The following is an 18,252-nucleotide window of genomic DNA, read 5'->3' as shown; positions in this document are numbered from 1 at the left end:
AGCGCGCGGGGTCCCCGGGGCTGGCGGGAGACCCGCGGCCGGCCCGTCCACATCATTTTTTAAAATGTAACATATCAGAAGAATTTTTCAGATCATTGAAACACTAATATTTTAAGTACTTTATTTTGATGTACTGCCATTTACTTAAACATTTGCCTAAGTAGCATAGACACATTTTTTCCAGTTTGCAATTACAGATTATGCCATAGTGAATGTCTTTGTGCATGTATCTTATTCTCATCTCTGATCACTTTTTTAAGGATAAATTCTCCCAAAGTAGACCTCTTGCAACAAACGGCATGGACTTTGCTATATGTAGCAAGTTGCCTTAGAGTTAACCTGTTCTCAGTTAAATTCCTGAGGCCTTTCATTTTGGAAGCATAAGCGTGGCCTAATTCCTTACTGTTTCCTTCTGGATTCAGAGCCTGAACAGCACGATTTAGCTTGGCTGCCCCTCCCCAGCCTTCCTAACCACTGCTCAAGGTCCCGGGATAAGCCCTTTGACAGCGTCCTTCCTCCCCTCACAGCTCCCCGCTCTGGAAGACCAGCTCAGCACCCTCCTGGCCCCAGTCATCATCTCCTCCATGACCATGCTGGAGAAACTCTCAGACACGTACACCTGCTTCTCTACAGAAAATGACAACCACCTGTACGTCCTTCACCTGGTAGGTATACGGTACTGGGGCCCATGTTCCTCTCCCCTCAGCTCCATGGGGAGTCCACCTGCCTCTCGCCTATCTTGAACTTTAGATTTCTTGAGAAGGCAGCAACTGCATCCTCTCACATAGGCCCCTGGGACCTGCACTTTCCCTCACCTGTCCATAGACATCAGGACAGGCTAAGTCAGTTCCCCAGGGGCTGGCTGACACTGGCCTGGCTGTGCCTACAGTTTGGAGAATGCTTGTTCATCGCCATCAACGGAGACCAGACTGAGTGCGAGGCGGACCTTCGGCGGAAGCTGTGTGTGCTGAAGTACCTGTTCGAGGTGCACTTCGGGCTGGTGACAGTGGACAGCCAGCTCATCCGAAGGGAGTGAGTCCTTGAAGCTAGTCCCCAGGCATTGCTTGCTGAGCACTTATCCGGGGCCTACAGAGTGTGCCCAGCCTCTCTGAAGCTGCCATTCCATGCTCTGTCTCCACCTGGGTCCCTGAGTCAGAGAAGCAGAGCTCAAGAGAGCCTTAGAGACCATCTGGTACAACCATGTGGGAAACTGAGCGCACAGAACTTTTAAAAAACCTTGCCAGGGGCCTCCATCTGGCTGATTGCAGCATCCAGCCTAGAAATCTAGTCAGAGGACTCTCAGTCCAGTGTTGTTTTCGTTCCCCAGGTATCAGTCATGTCATTACAAACCTGGTCTGAGCTGGTTCTCTGTGGCTTCTCAGAGAGGCTTCAGACTCTACAAAAATGCATGTATGGGGGCCAGCATATGGCATAATGGTTCTGTCACTGGACCCCCACATAGTTGACCACAGTTCAAGGCCCAGAACCAGCAGCTTACAACTCACACCAGTGCTTGTATGTACATGCCCAAAATCCTGAGAGGGGAAGAGAGGAGAAGGGGTTGCAGCATGGCCACCCCCCTAGGGGGTGATATCTTGCTTTCTGTCTCTGTGTCTCTATTTCTCCAGTGAGTACACATGCCATATAGTAAAAATCTCTCAAAAAAGAAAAAGGAAAGAAAAGAAAAATGTATGTGTGTGTATACACTTACAATCTGTGAACGTTTTCTGGAGGGACCAGACCCAATACCCATCTCTGGGCCTAGTATAAGGAACTCAGCAAAAGAGAATGATGGTTTAGATATACACTGCTGTGAGAAGGACACCAGGAGCATGATTGAAATGTGGTCCCCAAGAGAGGTTCGCAATAAAGCCTTCTTCCCTGATTCTCCAACTTGAATTGGGAAGTTTTAGACTCAGAGTTTGAAACTTTTGAGTTTTGAAGTAATATGAGCACATACGCATACTGAGGCGCTTACCAAATCTGCAGACATGTCCTGAGTCATTCTTGGCCAGGTAGATCATAGTTTCAGGGGCAAATGCTGCAGGGAGTGAATGCCTGTTACACAAACACAGTTTCCAGCCCAGGTCTAGGCAGCGTTCAAGATGGCGGCAACCCTGTCTATGGCCTGCTGTCCTTCCCCTTTGTGGCTGAAAGAGGCATAGACCATTCAGTACCTTCCTGGCTCTCAGCGCGCGGGGTCCCCGGGGCTGGCGGGAGACCCGCGGCCGGCCCGTCCACATCATTTTTTAAAATGTAACATATCAGAAGAATTTTTCAGATCATTGAAACACTAATATTTTAAGTACTTTATTTTGATGTACTGCCATTTACTTAAACATTTGCCTAAGTAGCATAGACACATTTTTTCCAGTTTGCAATTACAGATTATGCCATAGTGAATGTCTTTGTGCATGTATCTTATTCTCATCTCTGATCACTTTTTTAAGGATAAATTCTCCCAAAGTAGACCTCTTGCAACAAACGGCATGGACTTTGCTATATGTAGCAAGTTGCCTTAGAGTTAACCTGTTCTCAGTTAAATTCCTGAGGCCTTTCATTTTGGAAGCATAAGCGTGGCCTAATTCCTTACTGTTTCCTTCTGGATTCAGAGCCTGAACAGCACGATTTAGCTTGGCTGCCCCTCCCCAGCCTTCCTAACCACTGCTCAAGGTCCCGGGATAAGCCCTTTGACAGCGTCCTTCCTCCCCTCACAGCTCCCCGCTCTGGAAGACCAGCTCAGCACCCTCCTGGCCCCAGTCATCATCTCCTCCATGACCATGCTGGAGAAACTCTCAGACACGTACACCTGCTTCTCTACAGAAAATGACAACCACCTGTACGTCCTTCACCTGGTAGGTATACGGTACTGGGGCCCATGTTCCTCTCCCCTCAGCTCCATGGGGAGTCCACCTGCCTCTCGCCTATCTTGAACTTTAGATTTCTTGAGAAGGCAGCAACTGCATCCTCTCACATAGGCCCCTGGGACCTGCACTTTCCCTCACCTGTCCATAGACATCAGGACAGGCTAAGTCAGTTCCCCAGGGGCTGGCTGACACTGGCCTGGCTGTGCCTACAGTTTGGAGAATGCTTGTTCATCGCCATCAACGGAGACCAGACTGAGTGCGAGGCGGACCTTCGGCGGAAGCTGTGTGTGCTGAAGTACCTGTTCGAGGTGCACTTCGGGCTGGTGACAGTGGACAGCCAGCTCATCCGAAGGGAGTGAGTCCTTGAAGCTAGTCCCCAGGCATTGCTTGCTGAGCACTTATCCGGGGCCTACAGAGTGTGCCCAGCCTCTCTGAAGCTGCCATTCCATGCTCTGTCTCCACCTGGGTCCCTGAGTCAGAGAAGCAGAGCTCAAGAGAGCCTTAGAGACCATCTGGTACAACCATGTGGGAAACTGAGCGCACAGAACTTTTAAAAAACCTTGCCAGGGGCCTCCATCTGGCTGATTGCAGCATCCAGCCTAGAAATCTAGTCAGAGGACTCTCAGTCCAGTGTTGTTTTCGTTCCCCAGGTATCAGTCATGTCATTACAAACCTGGTCTGAGCTGGTTCTCTGTGGCTTCTCAGAGAGGCTTCAGACTCTACAAAAATGCATGTATGGGGGCCAGCATATGGCATAATGGTTCTGTCACTGGACCCCCACATAGTTGACCACAGTTCAAGGCCCAGAACCAGCAGCTTACAACTCACACCAGTGCTTGTATGTACATGCCCAAAATCCTGAGAGGGGAAGAGAGGAGAAGGGGTTGCAGCATGGCCACCCCCCTAGGGGGTGATATCTTGCTTTCTGTCTCTGTGTCTCTATTTCTCCAGTGAGTACACATGCCATATAGTAAAAATCTCTCAAAAAAGAAAAAGGAAAGAAAAGAAAAATGTATGTGTGTGTATACACTTACAATCTGTGAACGTTTTCTGGAGGGACCAGACCCAATACCCATCTCTGGGCCTAGTATAAGGAACTCAGCAAAAGAGAATGATGGTTTAGATATACACTGCTGTGAGAAGGACCCCAGGAGCATGATTGAAATGTGGTCCCCAAGAGAGGTTCGCAATAAAGCCTTCTTCCCTGATTCTCCAACTTGAATTGGGAAGTTTTAGACTCAGAGTTTGAAACTTTTGAGTTTTGAAGTAATATGAGCACATACGCATACTGAGGCGCTTACCAAATCTGCAGACATGTCCTGAGTCATTCTTGGCCAGGTAGATCATAGTTTCAGGGGCAAATGCTGCAGGGAGTGAATGCCTGTTACACAAACACAGTTTCCAGCCCAGGTCTAGGCAGCGTTCAAGATGGCGGCAACCCTGTCTATGGCCTGCTGTCCTTCCCCTTTGTGGCTGAAAGAGGCATAGACCATTCAGTACCTTCCTGGCTCTCTAGCTGGCTTGGTATGATATGTCTCTGGAGAGTAAAGTGATTTTCTTAAACACTCCTAGTTCCATGCCCACACCACCCCACCATGAGGCCACAGCTGAAACATGGCTTTGTGGGCTCTCCCGGTGATGTGATTGTGTCACATGAGCTTACGGGCTCTGACACTGATCTAGGACTGTGATCCCTGGGTACTGTTGGGCATGACCACTTTCTCATGGTCCCTTCTGCTCTCTCCGGCTCTGCCCCCAGGTTGCGGCCCCCAGACCTGGAGCAGCGTGTCCAGGTGTGGGAGCAGTTCCAGAGCCTGCTGTGGACCTACAGCCGCCTGCGGGAACAGGAGCAGTGCTTCGCGGTGGAGGTGACTACTGGGCGTGGGTGTCCTCGAGCTTTGGAGCTAGCAGGTCAGAGTGGGCACCCAGCTTTAAGTCCGTATTTTCACCCTAATGAGGGGAGGTACACATAGACCCTGAAATAACATGTATTTACAGATAATTGTTCTTTCTGGCCCTGTGGCAGTTTAGGTACTCCACTGGCCTTTCCCATAATAAAGCAGCCAGATCCTGAATAAAACCAATTTTTTATGTACTTTTTGTTTTTAAGTTATAGAAATCTCCAAAGATAACCCCTGCAGCCCTGTGACCCCACTAATATATATATATATACACATATATATATTAAACTGAAACTAGAGTTAAAAGCAATGGGAGTGCTGGGGGAAGAAGGCAGCACTAAAGGCAAGAGTGTCCTGCATGCAAACAGTACTAACACTGTAACCAGAAAAAAAGCCCTAGGCCAGCAGCAGTGTGGGGGCTGCTGAACCTGTAGCTCCTAAGCTAAACCCAGACCTGAGAAGTTCAGGTGGGTGTTAGTAGTAATCTCTGGCTCTCTATAGAGGCAAAAGCAAATTCTCTCTAGAGCAGGGGTTCTCACACTCCAGTGTGTATCACAATCATCTATAGGTCTTGTTACACACAGGCTGCTGGACCTCACCCTCATATTTCTCATTTAGTAAGTCTGGGACTGGGGCTCTGGAATTTGCATGTCTAACAAGTTCCCAGGTGACACTGATGAATTATGCTAGTCCAAGAACCATGCTTTGAAAACCACTGCTTTGGAGGACAGATTAGGATCAAACAAGAGCTCACAGTTAAGAAGGATAGATGTACAAGAAAACAAGCTACCCTGAGTGAGAGTCAGGGAAATCAATCACCAACAGATTTAAGTCCCAAGGAGCTTGATATATTGGAGTTATTAAGTATAGAATAAAAATAACTATAAAATACTTAAAAACATAAAGGATAGGATTACAAATAGGAACAAGTAACCAGAGATTCAAAAGTGACCAGGCCAATTAGAAAAATAATGCATATAGATATTCTAGAAATGGAAACAATTGTAGAAGTGAAAAACTCAAGGAATGTGTTCGGTATCTTATGAGACATAGCTAGAGAGAGAATTAGTGAACTGAAAAATAGATCTGAAGGAATTAAAATTCATTCTCACATCCTCCACTCCTTCACTGTTCTAGTAAACATTTAGTACTTCTGTATTTTTAGATGTCTCAAAGTCCTAGGAATTCAGATATACATAAAGATGTATGTATATCTTGAGGGAAGACTCACCATGTATATTGGTTTGCTGGAAAAGTCATGACACATTTTTGCATAGAAAAACATACAAAAATACATCATGACCTTCCAGATAACTTAATATATACTGAAAAACATAGTAACATATCCTGGGTGCCATATTAGATTTCGCATCCAAAGCCATGGATCCAAGCTGAAAGAATGGAGTGGCCAATTCTTTCTCAGGCATCAGGAAAGACTTCCTGTAGGAGGTGACCTAGTGCAGTTAAGATAAAGTCCAGACTCTTTCTCAAGCCCACCAGCCTGTCTGATCTGTCACTAGCCGTTTCACCCCAGCCTCATCTTGTGCCCCTGTAGTCCTCTTGCACTAGGCACTTGTCTCATGGGCCTTCTTTCTCTGTGCGGAGCGGTAGTCATTACCTACCACTAAGAGTGGCTGTGGGACTCTTGAAATGTAGCTGGTCCAAACTGAGTTATGCTCCACATGGAAAATGGATCCCAGATTTTGATAATTTAGCACAAGAAGAATGTGAAGTGTCCCAGTAATAATACTTTTACCTGTTGGTAATGTTAGATATAATGGGTAAAATAAAGTATAATATTAAAATTAACTTTGTTTCCTCTTACCTTTTCAATGCAATTACTAGAAAACTTTAAATTACATATAGGCTTTGCCTTATACTTCAGTTGGACAACTGTGCTCTATGGTCCGTCCCCACCTCAAGACCTTTGCATATGCAGCTTCCTCAGCCTGCTGTGTCCTCCCTCTCCCTCTCTGTCGGCAGGTTTTCCAGTTGTTTAGATCACAGTTTAAAGGTCATGTCAGGGCCTTTACTCGGGACTCCCTCCCCAGGTAGGTCTTAGTTGTTCTTCTGTAGCCCGTGTATTTCCTAATCAGCAGTTACCGCAGTCGGCTTACTGCAGCTACTTTGTCTGTTGCCTTGTGTGTTGTCTGGCTCACCCACTGGAGTGGATGCCCTAGGAAGGTTGGGACCTTGCTGGTCTTATCCTCACTGCGCCCAAGTATCCAGTGCATAATCTGGACTCCGCGTGGACTGAGTGAGCAAACCCTCTAGGTGAGGGCAGGGATGGGGGAGGATAGTTGATCACAGGCTTCCTGTCCTTGCCCACCCCGGCAGGCTGTGGAGCGGCTGATCCACCCCCAGCTCTGTGAGCTGTGCATCGAGGCGCTGGAGCGGCACGTCATCCAGGCTGTGAACTCCAGCCCCGAGCGGGGTGGCGAGGAGGCCCTGCACGCCTTCCTGCTCGTGCACTCCAAGCTGCTGGCTTTCTACTCCAGGTGCGCCCCCATGCCCGGGGTGACGGTGTGGCATCCCCCTGCCTCCCACGCTCACCCCTTCTTATTGCCTCTGCCTGACAAGTACCACCCCCCTGCCAGAGAAAACCTTCAAGACCCATCTCTTCCAGGAAGCCAACCCAGATTCTTCATTCTTCAACCTCTCCCAGTTCACTCACCTTTCAAGTGATGTCTTCTGGGACACTGTTCTAGAATCCGAATTTAGGAGAACTCCCTTTTATGCTGTTGTTAATCCCTAACACAGTGCTTTCCCATTGACATTTTTATTTTTTTAACTATCTATTTAATTTTATTTGTTATTATTAATTTTCTTAATTTTGACCAGAGAGACAGAGAAAGAGAAAGGGAAAGCAAGAAAGCAAGCCACCAGGTCCAGGATTCAAACCATGGTCGGCCATGTGGGAGTCCAGCACCTTAACCACCATGCCGTCTGGAGCTGAACCTGTAGCTCCTAAGCTAAACCCAGACCTGAGAAGTTCAGGTGGGTGTTAGTAGTAATCTCTGGCTCTCTATAGAGGCAAAAGCAAATTCTCTCTAGAGCAGGGGTTCTCACACTCCAGTGTGTATCACAATCATCTATAGGTCTTGTTACACACAGGCTGCTGGACCTCACCCTCATATTTCTCATTTAGTAAGTCTGGGACTGGGGCTCTGGAATTTGCATGTCTAACAAGTTCCCAGGTGACACTGATGAATTATGCTAGTCCAAGAACCATGCTTTGAAAACCACTGCTTTGGAGGACAGATTAGGATCAAACAAGAGCTCACAGTTAAGAAGGATAGATGTACAAGAAAACAAGCTACCCTGAGTGAGAGTCAGGGAAATCAATCACCAACAGATTTAAGTCCCAAGGAGCTTGATATATTGGAGTTATTAAGTATAGAATAAAAATAACTATAAAATACTTAAAAACATAAAGGATAGGATTACAAATAGGAACAAGTAACCAGAGATTCAAAAGTGACCAGGCCAATTAGAAAAATAATGCATATAGATATTCTAGAAATGGAAACAATTGTAGAAGTGAAAAACTCAAGGAATGTGTTCGGTATCTTATGAGACATAGCTAGAGAGAGAATTAGTGAACTGAAAAATAGATCTGAAGGAATTAAAATTCATTCTCACATCCTCCACTCCTTCACTGTTCTAGTAAACATTTAGTACTTCTGTATTTTTAGATGTCTCAAAGTCCTAGGAATTCAGATATACATAAAGATGTATGTATATCTTGAGGGAAGACTCACCATGTATATTGGTTTGCTGGAAAAGTCATGACACATTTTTGCATAGAAAAACATACAAAAATACATCATGACCTTCCAGATAACTTAATATATACTGAAAAACATAGTAACATATCCTGGGTGCCATATTAGATTTCGCATCCAAAGCCATGGATCCAAGCTGAAAGAATGGAGTGGCCAATTCTTTCTCAGGCATCAGGAAAGACTTCCTGTAGGAGGTGACCTAGTGCAGTTAAGATAAAGTCCAGACTCTTTCTCAAGCCCACCAGCCTGTCTGATCTGTCACTAGCCGTTTCACCCCAGCCTCATCTTGTGCCCCTGTAGTCCTCTTGCACTAGGCACTTGTCTCATGGGCCTTCTTTCAATGTCAGGAATGTTCTTCATTACCTCTGTGCAGAGCGGTAGTCATTAGCTACCACTAAGAGTGGCTGTGGGACTCTTGAAATGTAGCTGGTCCAAACTGAGTTATGCTCCACATGGAAAATGGATCCCAGATTTTGATAATTTAGCACAAGAAGAATGTGAAGTGTCCCAGTAATAATACTTTTACCTGTTGGTAATGTTAGATATAATGGGTAAAATAAAGTATAATATTAAAATTAACTTTGTTTCCTCTTACCTTTTCAATGCAATTACTAGAAAACTTTAAATTACATATAGGCTTTGCCTTATACTTCAGTTGGACAACTGTGCTCTATGGTCCGTCCCCACCTCAAGACCTTTGCATATGCAGCTTCCTCAGCCTGCTGTGTCCTCCCTCTCCCTCTCTGTCGGCAGGTTTTCCAGTTGTTTAGATCACAGTTTAAAGGTCATGTCAGGGCCTTTACTCGGGACTCCCTCCCCAGGTAGGTCTTAGTTGTTCTTCTGTAGCCCGTGTATTTCCTAATCAGCAGTTACCGCAGTCGGCTTACTGCAGCTACTTTGTCTGTTGCCTTGTGTGTTGTCTGGCTCACCCACTGGAGTGGATGCCCTAGGAAGGTTGGGACCTTGCTGGTCTTATCCTCACTGCGCCCAAGTATCCAGTGCATAATCTGGACTCCGCGTGGACTGAGTGAGCAAACCCTCTAGGTGAGGGCAGGGATGGGGGAGGATAGTTGATCACAGGCTTCCTGTCCTTGCCCACCCCGGCAGGCTGTGGAGCGGCTGATCCACCCCCAGCTCTGTGAGCTGTGCATCGAGGCGCTGGAGCGGCACGTCATCCAGGCTGTGAACTCCAGCCCCGAGCGGGGTGGCGAGGAGGCCCTGCACGCCTTCCTGCTCGTGCACTCCAAGCTGCTGGCTTTCTACTCCAGGTGCGCCCCCATGCCCGGGGTGACGGTGTGGCATCCCCCTGCCTCCCACGCTCACCCCTTCTTATTGCCTCTGCCTGACAAGTACCACCCCCCTGCCAGAGAAAACCTTCAAGACCCATCTCTTCCAGGAAGCCAACCCAGATTCTTCATTCTTCAACCTCTCCCAGTTCACTCACCTTTCAAGTGATGTCTTCTGGGACACTGTTCTAGAATCCGAATTTAGGAGAACTCCCTTTTATGCTGTTGTTAATCCCTAACACAGTGCTTTCCCATTGACATTTTTATTTTTTTAACTATCTATTTAATTTTATTTGTTATTATTAATTTTCTTAATTTTGACCAGAGAGACAGAGAAAGAGAAAGGGAAAGCAAGAAAGCAAGCCACCAGGTCCAGGATTCAAACCATGGTCGGCCATGTGGCAGGCTGTGAACTCCAGCCCCGAGCGGGGTGGCGAGGAGGCCCTGCACGCCTTCCTGCTCGTGCACTCCAAGCTGCTGGCTTTCTACTCCAGGTGCGCCCCCATGCCCGGGGTGACGGTGTGGCATCCCCCTGCCTCCCACGCTCACCCCTTCTTATTGCCTCTGCCTGACAAGTACCACCCCCCTGCCAGAGAAAACCTTCAAGACCCATCTCTTCCAGGAAGCCAACCCAGATTCTTCATTCTTCAACCTCTCCCAGTTCACTCACCTTTCAAGTGATGTCTTCTGGGACACTGTTCTAGAATCCGAATTTAGGAGAACTCCCTTTTATGCTGTTGTTAATCCCTAACACAGTGCTTTCCCATTGACATTTTTATTTTTTTAACTATCTATTTAATTTTATTTGTTATTATTAATTTTCTTAATTTTGACCAGAGAGACAGAGAAAGAGAAAGGGAAAGCAAGAAAGCAAGCCACCAGGTCCAGGATTCAAACCATGGTCGGCCATGTGGGAGTCCAGCACCTTAACCACCATGCCGTCTGGAGGCCCCAACATTTTTCTTTTTTAAAACAACCAACCAAGTTTTATTTGTTAATTGGTGAATTTGGCCCAGCTGTGGTGGTGAGTGAGTGGCGACAACACTCTGCTATGCTGAGGCCATGTGGGAGAGTCCCAGGTTCGCATCCTGGGACCTGGGACTCCTTGTCTATGCCAGGCACGTGCACTTGCAATCCTTCCTGGCTGGGATGGGGGAGGCTTGTGGTCTGAAGACCCTGTTGTCCTCTCTCTCCATCTATGCCTCTCTCATCTCCCTCTCTTATAGAGACAATGAAAGAAAAATTAGTTAAAGAGCTTTACTTATACTTTCTGAATCTTTCAAAAGGTTGAAATCAGCACATTTGCAGACTCTGAGTGCAGAGGGCAGGCCCAGACTTCCCTCACCTGCCTGCCCAGCCCACTGCTACCCGCTGGGCACATGCTCATGGCCTCTCCCACCTCCACAGCCACAGTGCGGGCTCTCTGCGCCCTGCTGACCTCCTGGCCCTCATCCTGCTGGTTCAGGACCTCTACCCCAGCGAAAGCACAGCGGAGGACGACGATGTTCAGGTTTGGGCAGCTCTGAGAGCAGAGGGAGGCCTTCAGGAGGCGACTCAGAGACCCTGCCAGGAGAGTGGAGGCCAGGCTCTTCGGGGAGGCTCTGGTTTAAGGCACAGTTCTGGGCATGCGGCCTGATTGTTTTCTTGCCACTTCATGATATAACGAGAATCCTGGAATGCAGCAGGTCTGGGGGTTAAGAGTGCCGATTTCTGGAGTCAGTGGTGGTTTGAAGCCAGCGCTGCCACTTAGCTGTGTGAGTCGGGCAGGAACTCACGCTCTGAGCTCGAGTCCTTATCTGTGCGATGGGTAGCAACCACGTCATTGTTAGGGGAAAAGGAGACAGTTCCCGTGGAGCCGCTGCCCTGACATCACCATGGGCAGTGAGGGTGGGAATGATGGTCTGGACACACGGTGTCGGAATTCCTGGAGTTGCCGTGGTTCTGGAGAATAGACCGTGTCGAATTGAGACATCCTCTGAAAGTCTGTGGCCCACACAGCCAGGGCTGTGCGAGGGTGTGCGGAGGGGAGAGGTGGAGGGCTTCTCTGAAGTGCCGAGGCCGAGGGCTGTGGTAGGAGCAGGTCTGACGCACACGCGCACTAACCTGGTCTTCCCTGTCCTGTCGCAGCCTTCCCCACGGAGGCCCCGGAGCAGCCAGAACATCCCTGTGCAGCAGCCCTGGAGCCCTGACTCCGCAGCCCTGACCAGGGGGCGATCTGCAACCACAGTGTGTGCTACAGCGCGTGAGGGGGTGGAGGGGGGGTGTCTGCCTCAGCCTACGGCCAGGCTTTCCAGAACTAGGCTTGTGCAGGGGGGAGAGCCTGCGTGCCCCAGGCCTGAGCCGCCTTCTCCTCTCTCCCAGGAGACAGACAGCTTCTCCCTCCACGAGGAGTACTTCACCCCAGCTCCCTCCCCTGGTGAGCAGAGCTCAGGTGAGGTCTGGGGCCAATGGTTAGAGCTGGTGGGTCCCTGGCCCTGTTAGGCCCAGCAGACACCCGCGTTCCCAAGGCCAGGCAGGCCGTGGGCAGCTCCCCTCAGTCTAACCGGCCGGCCTGGCAGCTCTAGCTTGAATTCAAGGACTGAAAAGACCTCTGCAGGGAGCCCTAGGGCATTTCACAAGTGGATTGCATTTAAAAACCCATTTAGTGTGTCCTCACTGCCTCATCTTTCTTTTCTGTTATTAATAATTAAGTAATAAGTAAAATTAAGTCATATTTATTTGGTTTTAAGTACATGTAAAAGCATAAATGTTTAATTTCTACTGTGTACACATACGTACCTGTCTTTCCAACGTGGGTGGGATAAACAAAAGAAATAAACTATAAATACTCAGAATGTTATTTAAAAATAGACGTTGCTTAGAGAAGTAGAGAAACCGAATTCCAGACTGTGGTTGTCACAGGGGATGAGGATCACACTTATCTCCAAGGTTCTTCATGAAAAAGGAGGGCCCCGCAGCTCACATCATCTGATAGAAGAAAGGGTTTCAGGAGAACCTTCCAGAGGACTGAGTCTGAGAGGGATTTACTGGCTTCCTTAGGCCTGCAGTCCCCCAACCCTGGCTACACATGGGAATCACAGGGCGTCCCCAGCCAGCTCAGTTAAATTACAGGCCAGTCCCTGAGGCCGAGTGTAAATACTTCCAGAACATTCCTCCAGGTGAGTCCACAGGCACATCCACCAGGCACAGAGAGGTGGCTGCATATCAGACTTACCTGGGGGTCCTTAACTCCTGTAGCTGGGCCTGCACCCAGAGTCTGATTTAAGTGATCTTAACTATGGCTGGGTGTGAAATTTTTAAAAGGTCCCCAAATGATTTTTACGTGCAGCCAAGCTGTTCTGGTCTTTCTGGCCTGGTACCAGCTTTGGGAAGCCTGAGTGCCCCTGAGGTCAGGTGCCAGCTCACATATGTTTATATATTTGGAGGGAATGGGTCCATAGCCATCTCGCAATTCTCTACGCTCTCCCTGAGCTCCAGATGCACTGCGAGTCCAAATTTGGGTGATTCGGAGGTTCCGTTTTAACACCTCCTTCCTCATTCATCATGATCCCCACCCGGGTCCCCTTTTCTCGGGGGTTGGTTTTTAATGCCTCAAGGACCGTGAATAATGCCATTCCACCATGCGCAGAACTCACAGCTTACAAACGGCTTGCGCCGCACACATCCATCTGTGAACCAGGTGTTTGAAACGTACCAGCCTGCTTCCCTGAGAGAAGCATGACTGTAAATGAGGGTTATTTGCAGTGAAATATAACGGTAGCAACATTATTATGAATGTGAAATATCTCAAACGTCAGGTGTTCAGTGTTTGTGAGCTACACTAGGAAGGAGATTCCGTTCCCAGCATGTCCTAGGTGCTCAGTGAAACCTGCTGATTGAATCAGTGACTAGGGCAGTGTAGACCGTGCTGACTTGTAGGGAGGGGCCTGGAGGAAGAGAGCAGACACAGGGAGGGGATTCAGGAGACCAGGAGAGGGACTGAGGAAAACGCCCCCGCCTGCCTGTGCACCTTCGAGAGCTTATCTCCCAGCAGCGGGCTCCGGGGAGCTTCTCCCACCCACACCCAGGCCATGTCAGGTCTGCCCTGCGGAGTTCGGCCTGCAGAGGAGGGGGCTTGCTGCCCCAGTGCACCCCCGTGCTTCTCCCCTGCCTGCCCACACCCCACACCCCTCTGTGCTCTGTGCCGATGAACCGTTATTTACAAGTTGTTACTCCCTGTGACCTGCAGGTAGCACCATCTGGCTGGAGGGGGGCACCCCACCCACTGAAGCTGCTCAGGTGAGTCTCCCCAGGTCTGCTTAGACACCAGCTGATGCGGTGAGTGCTGTGGGCTCCAAGGCATTGCCCGCATGTTAACCCCACCAATGCTGGCCTTCCTCCTGCCCCTCAGGGCTGAGTAGTGCAGAGGCCAGGCCCTGGGCTGGAACTCATCTGTCGCCCTTATACCCACACATGGGATCCCCATCCCACTGCACCATTCTTAGGAGTGAAAGTCCAATTTAATAGATGGTTTTGAAAAATAAGAATGTAAAGGGGCCAGTAGGTAGCATGGTGATTAAGGCACGGGAATCCCACATGGCAAGCCATGGTTTGAGCCCTGGACCCAGTGGCTTGATCACACCGGGAGCATGTGCATGCATGCCCTCAATCCCAGGAGGGGAGTGGAGAAGGGGTTGCTGAATGGCCTCCTCCCTGGGGGTGATTTCTCACTTTTTCTCACTTTCCCTCTTTCTGGTGAGTGTACACACCCCACGACCGAAAAAAAAAAAAGTATATTTGTCATAAAAAATTGGGAATACAACAATGAAGTATGGGAACAAGTCACTCTCAGTCGCATCCTCAGAGTGAGATGAGCGTTTTTTAGTGTTTCCTTCTAGTATTTTCCCTCTGATTTCACACATGCACATGGGTTACACATGTAGGTACTCAGGTATATATTTGTTTCTTTTATCAAATCTGGATCCAAATGTACTTCATTATACTTTCTCACAATTTTGCTAGAGGGCACATGTGCTTGCTGGAGAGAATCCCAGGGGAGGTGCAAACCCACCTGCAATGCCCACGCTGCAGTCTCTTCTCTGTTTCTCCTTTTGGAACTCTGGGCACACAGGCACACACCTGACGTGGCGTGATAAGTCCAGGATCGGAGCGGCACAGCTGCCATGTGAGGACCAGCTGCTTTAACCACTGTGCCACCTGGCGGCCCTTGTTATACTTTTTAAATTTAAGCGTTTTTCTGTTTACTAAGTACTCTTCAACAGTACGTTTTTTTTGTTTTGTTTTGTTTGTTTTAAGTGGTTTTGCCATAGAGCACATGAGTTCTCCAGAGAGGCGAGGAGAGAGACAAAAGGAGACAGTGAGAGGGAAAGTGAGAAATCAGCCCCCAAGGAGGGTGGCCACCGTGCAGTCCCTTCTCCTCCTGGGCTTTCAGGCAAGCACGCACATGTGCCCGGCATGACCCAGCATGACCTCCAAGCCTCCAGGTCCGGGACTTGAATTACTTTGGCCCTGCTGGTCCCGAACAGTAGGGTTTTTAACAGCTGTTCCAAAGGCCATCTCATGCATGTTATTTATATAGCAACCCCCCGAACAACCCAGTGCCCGTTTCCAGTGTCTGCTGTTATGTGAACAGTGAAGTGACATCCTTGTAGAGAAATGTCTGTGGCATCTGCATGATTTCTTTCCTTCTCTAATTTTCCCACTGAAAGCCTTCCTGCTCAGCCCTCCCCAAAGCTGGAGTCTTGCTCACTTGGGCCATTGTAGGCCTTAGTTTCCCCAGTTTGAGCGACTGGCAGGAAGTTAGAAGGGGAAACGACATCCGTAAAGGCCTCTCTCACTGAAGGCCTGGGAGGGAGCCTCTTCCTCCGTCTCCCCAGGTGTAGCTTTCCTGCTTCCTGGTCCCTCCTGGCCTAGCCCTGTGCCTTTGCTCACTGCCCTGCTTGGTACCCAGCCCTGATGGGCAGAAAGGCCAAAAGAAGCTGAAAGAGATAGACCACAGCCCAGGGCTGGCCCCACAGTGCAGGGGTTGCAGAAGCTAAGACGCTTATTCCTCATGGTTCCCAGGGAGAGCAGCGAATGGGTGGCCAGGGCCCGTGGGAGCAGAGCCAGGCTTCTTCCTTCCCTGCCCTGCCCTCACCGTGGGCTCTTCCCCCTCCTCCCTCCGTAGCTAGCTGAGGACATCCTCCACACACTGAGAGCTCCTTCCTCAGCGCGTTCGGGGCCCAGAAGGATCTTCCTGGATGCCAGCGTGAAAGATGGCTACTGCCCCATGGTGCCCCACACCATGTACTGCCTGCCCCTGTGGCCGGGCATCAACCTGGTGCTCCTGACCAAGGTGTGTGCCTCGGCCTGCCCAGGATGCTCAGGGCTCTGCGCGGACACACTCAGGACTCTGCCCAGGATCCTCGGGGCTCTCCCCGACGCCTGCTCCACCAGCTGTCGCTGTCCGCGCCCTCTGTTTCAGGGCCCCTGCACCGCCCTGGCCCTGGCCCTGTACCAGCTGCTGGATGGCTTCTCCCTCCTGGAGAAAAAGCTGAAGGAGGGGCAGGAGGCCGGGAGTGCCCTGCGGTCCCAGCCCCTCATGGGAGACCTGCGCCAGAGGATGGACAAGTTTGTCAGGAATCGAGGGGGACAGGAGATCCAGGTGAGCCCACGCTGACCTTGGAGGGGCGCAACTGGCCACGGGGGGCTGTTCACTCCACGGAGGTCTCTGCCCTGCTCCACTGAGGTTTATAAGCCTCAGAAACCACAGCAAAATGACAGTAATTAGCAGCACTTTGTTTTCGGAACCTTACCGTGTGAGTTTGGCAGACCAAGGGTTCTAATCCCTGCTCTTTGGATGGGGACACTGAGGCTTGGGTCATTGCAACTTGGCCAAGCTGTGCATGCTGGAGCCAGAGCTGGGATGTAGTGATTCACAGAAGGCCAGTGGCCCGCCCATCACAGCACTCTCAGAGTGGCCCACACACCTGGGTGCCACTGCCCAGGGCAATATGCAGTTCAGGAGACAGCCCCGCCGCCTCACCCCTGCTTGGGAACTGTCCAGAAATCTGCACACAGAAAATGGGCAGTCATGGGACCAGCAGTTAGCGTAATGACTACCGCATAGTCGACCGTGGTTCACGTCCCGGACCCGGTGGCTTAAAACTCACGCCGGGCGCGTGTGCGTGCGTGCCCAAGATCCCGAGAGGAGAATGGAGGAGAAGGGATTGCGGCATGGCCATCCCCCCTGGGGGGTGATTTCTCGATTTCTATCTCTCTGTCTCTCTCTTTGTCTGGCGAGTGCACGCGCCCTATAGCGAAAACCTCTCAAAAAAAGAAAATGGGTGGTCACAGCGCACCCAGCGCAGACCAGGCTAGAGGCAAGGGAGAGGTGCAGAAGGACCAGGGAGGCCACAGGTTTCAGCAGCTGCGGCCACGCAGGCTCCTGGGTCATTGTGGCTGGGGCATGTGCTGGTCTGAGAGCCAGCAGGATTGGGGAGGCAGCCATCCAGCCCCAGGCCCAGGCCTGTGCAGTCAGGTGCAGAATGGCATCTTGCAGGGCCTGTGGCCCGGGAATGAGCATCCTGTCAGAATGCTGGGTTCTCTCCCTTTAAGGAGGACCTGCCCAAGGCCACCTCCCGAGGCCACCCACAACCATGTCCAGGCGACCTGCAGCAGCTGCTCCTCCTGCACCCCAGCCCCAGGCTGAGCTCATCACTAGGATGCCTTGGTGTGTGTGTGCCCGCTAGGCATTGAGCCACACGCGGCCAGGGGATGCTGTTCTGCAAATAGTCCCCTTCTGCGTGGACAGTGTGGTGCAGGGGCTGTGGAGAAGCTGGCCACATTAGCACAGAGGGTCTGTGGCCTGGCACCCTCAGAGCCCAGCGTCACAAAGGGTCTCCTTGGGAACAAGGTCAGGAAGCGACTGGCCCCTCTCCTCCTTCCAGAGCACCTGGCTGGAGTTCAAGACCAAGGCCTTCTCCAGAAGTGAACCAGGATCGTCCTGGGAGTAAGTGGGGGCCCAGAGGACAGGGGTTAGTCTCTGGACGCCAGGGCCTCTTCCCCCAAGCCTCTGGGCCAAGGAGGAGGGATTGCAGGAGGGAGCCCAGGAGGGCCCAAGGAGGCTGCAGGGAGGTTGGGGAGCCAGCTGGAGGAGGAACGGTGGAGACCCTGGGGGCACATGAAAGCTGGGCCCTGCAGCCCCTCCTTTCTCAGCAAAATGATCTCACGAGAGATTTCTTCCCATGTGTGTGGAGCACCGGGTGGGGGAGGCTGGGAGGCTGCTTCCCAGAGGCTTGATCAGCTGTGACCATGCAGGGCAGAGCTCGCCTGGGCCGTCTGTGGGAGTGCAAGGCAGTGGCACACAGGTGGGGGCTCCCCTGGCCTGCCCGTGGTGGGGACAGCCCGTGGCAGGGGGGGGGGCGAGACCGGG

General features: G+C 50.5%; 1 protein-coding gene and 1 long non-coding RNA gene across 9 annotated transcripts in view; one reads left to right on the top strand and one right to left on the bottom strand.

Annotated features, from left to right (window-relative positions):
• The window catches only part of HPS1 (HPS1 biogenesis of lysosomal organelles complex 3 subunit 1), a 34,885-nt gene that overhangs the window by 10,410 nt on the left and 6,223 nt on the right, over window positions 1–18,252 (top strand). For 4 of the 8 annotated variants that reach the window (XM_014591173.2, XM_027775277.1, XM_027775279.1 and 1 more), the window contains 12 exons: window positions 528–665; window positions 890–1,032; window positions 4,627–4,735; window positions 7,106–7,177; window positions 10,245–10,333; window positions 11,247–11,349; window positions 11,967–12,065; window positions 12,201–12,270; window positions 14,068–14,117; window positions 16,006–16,173; window positions 16,303–16,482; window positions 17,768–17,829. In XM_014591173.2, the coding sequence (XP_014446659.1) occupies window positions 528–665; window positions 890–1,032; window positions 4,627–4,735; window positions 7,106–7,177; window positions 10,245–10,333; window positions 11,247–11,349; window positions 11,967–12,065; window positions 12,201–12,270; window positions 14,068–14,117; window positions 16,006–16,173; window positions 16,303–16,482; window positions 17,768–17,829 (1,283 nt within the window). Of the gene's footprint in view, window positions 1–527; window positions 666–889; window positions 1,033–2,722; window positions 2,856–3,079; window positions 3,223–4,626; window positions 4,736–7,105; window positions 7,267–10,244; window positions 10,334–11,246; window positions 11,350–11,966; window positions 12,066–12,200; window positions 12,271–14,067; window positions 14,118–16,005; window positions 16,174–16,302; window positions 16,483–17,767; window positions 17,830–18,252 lie in introns of those variants that run through there. The other 4 variants (XM_014591175.2, XM_006157362.3, XM_027775280.1 and 1 more) reach the window with 4 other exon arrangements.
• LOC114009460 (uncharacterized) lies at window positions 5,076–10,041 on the bottom strand. Its single transcript, XR_003550866.1, has 2 exons — window positions 7,727–10,041; window positions 5,076–5,196 (listed from the first exon to the last, which is right to left on the bottom strand). It is a non-coding gene; the product is annotated as an uncharacterized LOC114009460 (long non-coding RNA).

This window comes from Tupaia chinensis, unplaced genomic scaffold (assembly GCF_000334495.1).
Source record: "Tupaia chinensis unplaced genomic scaffold, TupChi_1.0 Scaffold000539_1, whole genome shotgun sequence".
In the NCBI taxonomy this organism is placed as follows: Eukaryota; Metazoa; Chordata; class Mammalia; order Scandentia; family Tupaiidae; genus Tupaia; species Tupaia belangeri.
The sequence above is the reverse complement of the archived record's forward strand: the minus strand, read 5'-3'. Positions and strand labels throughout refer to the sequence as shown.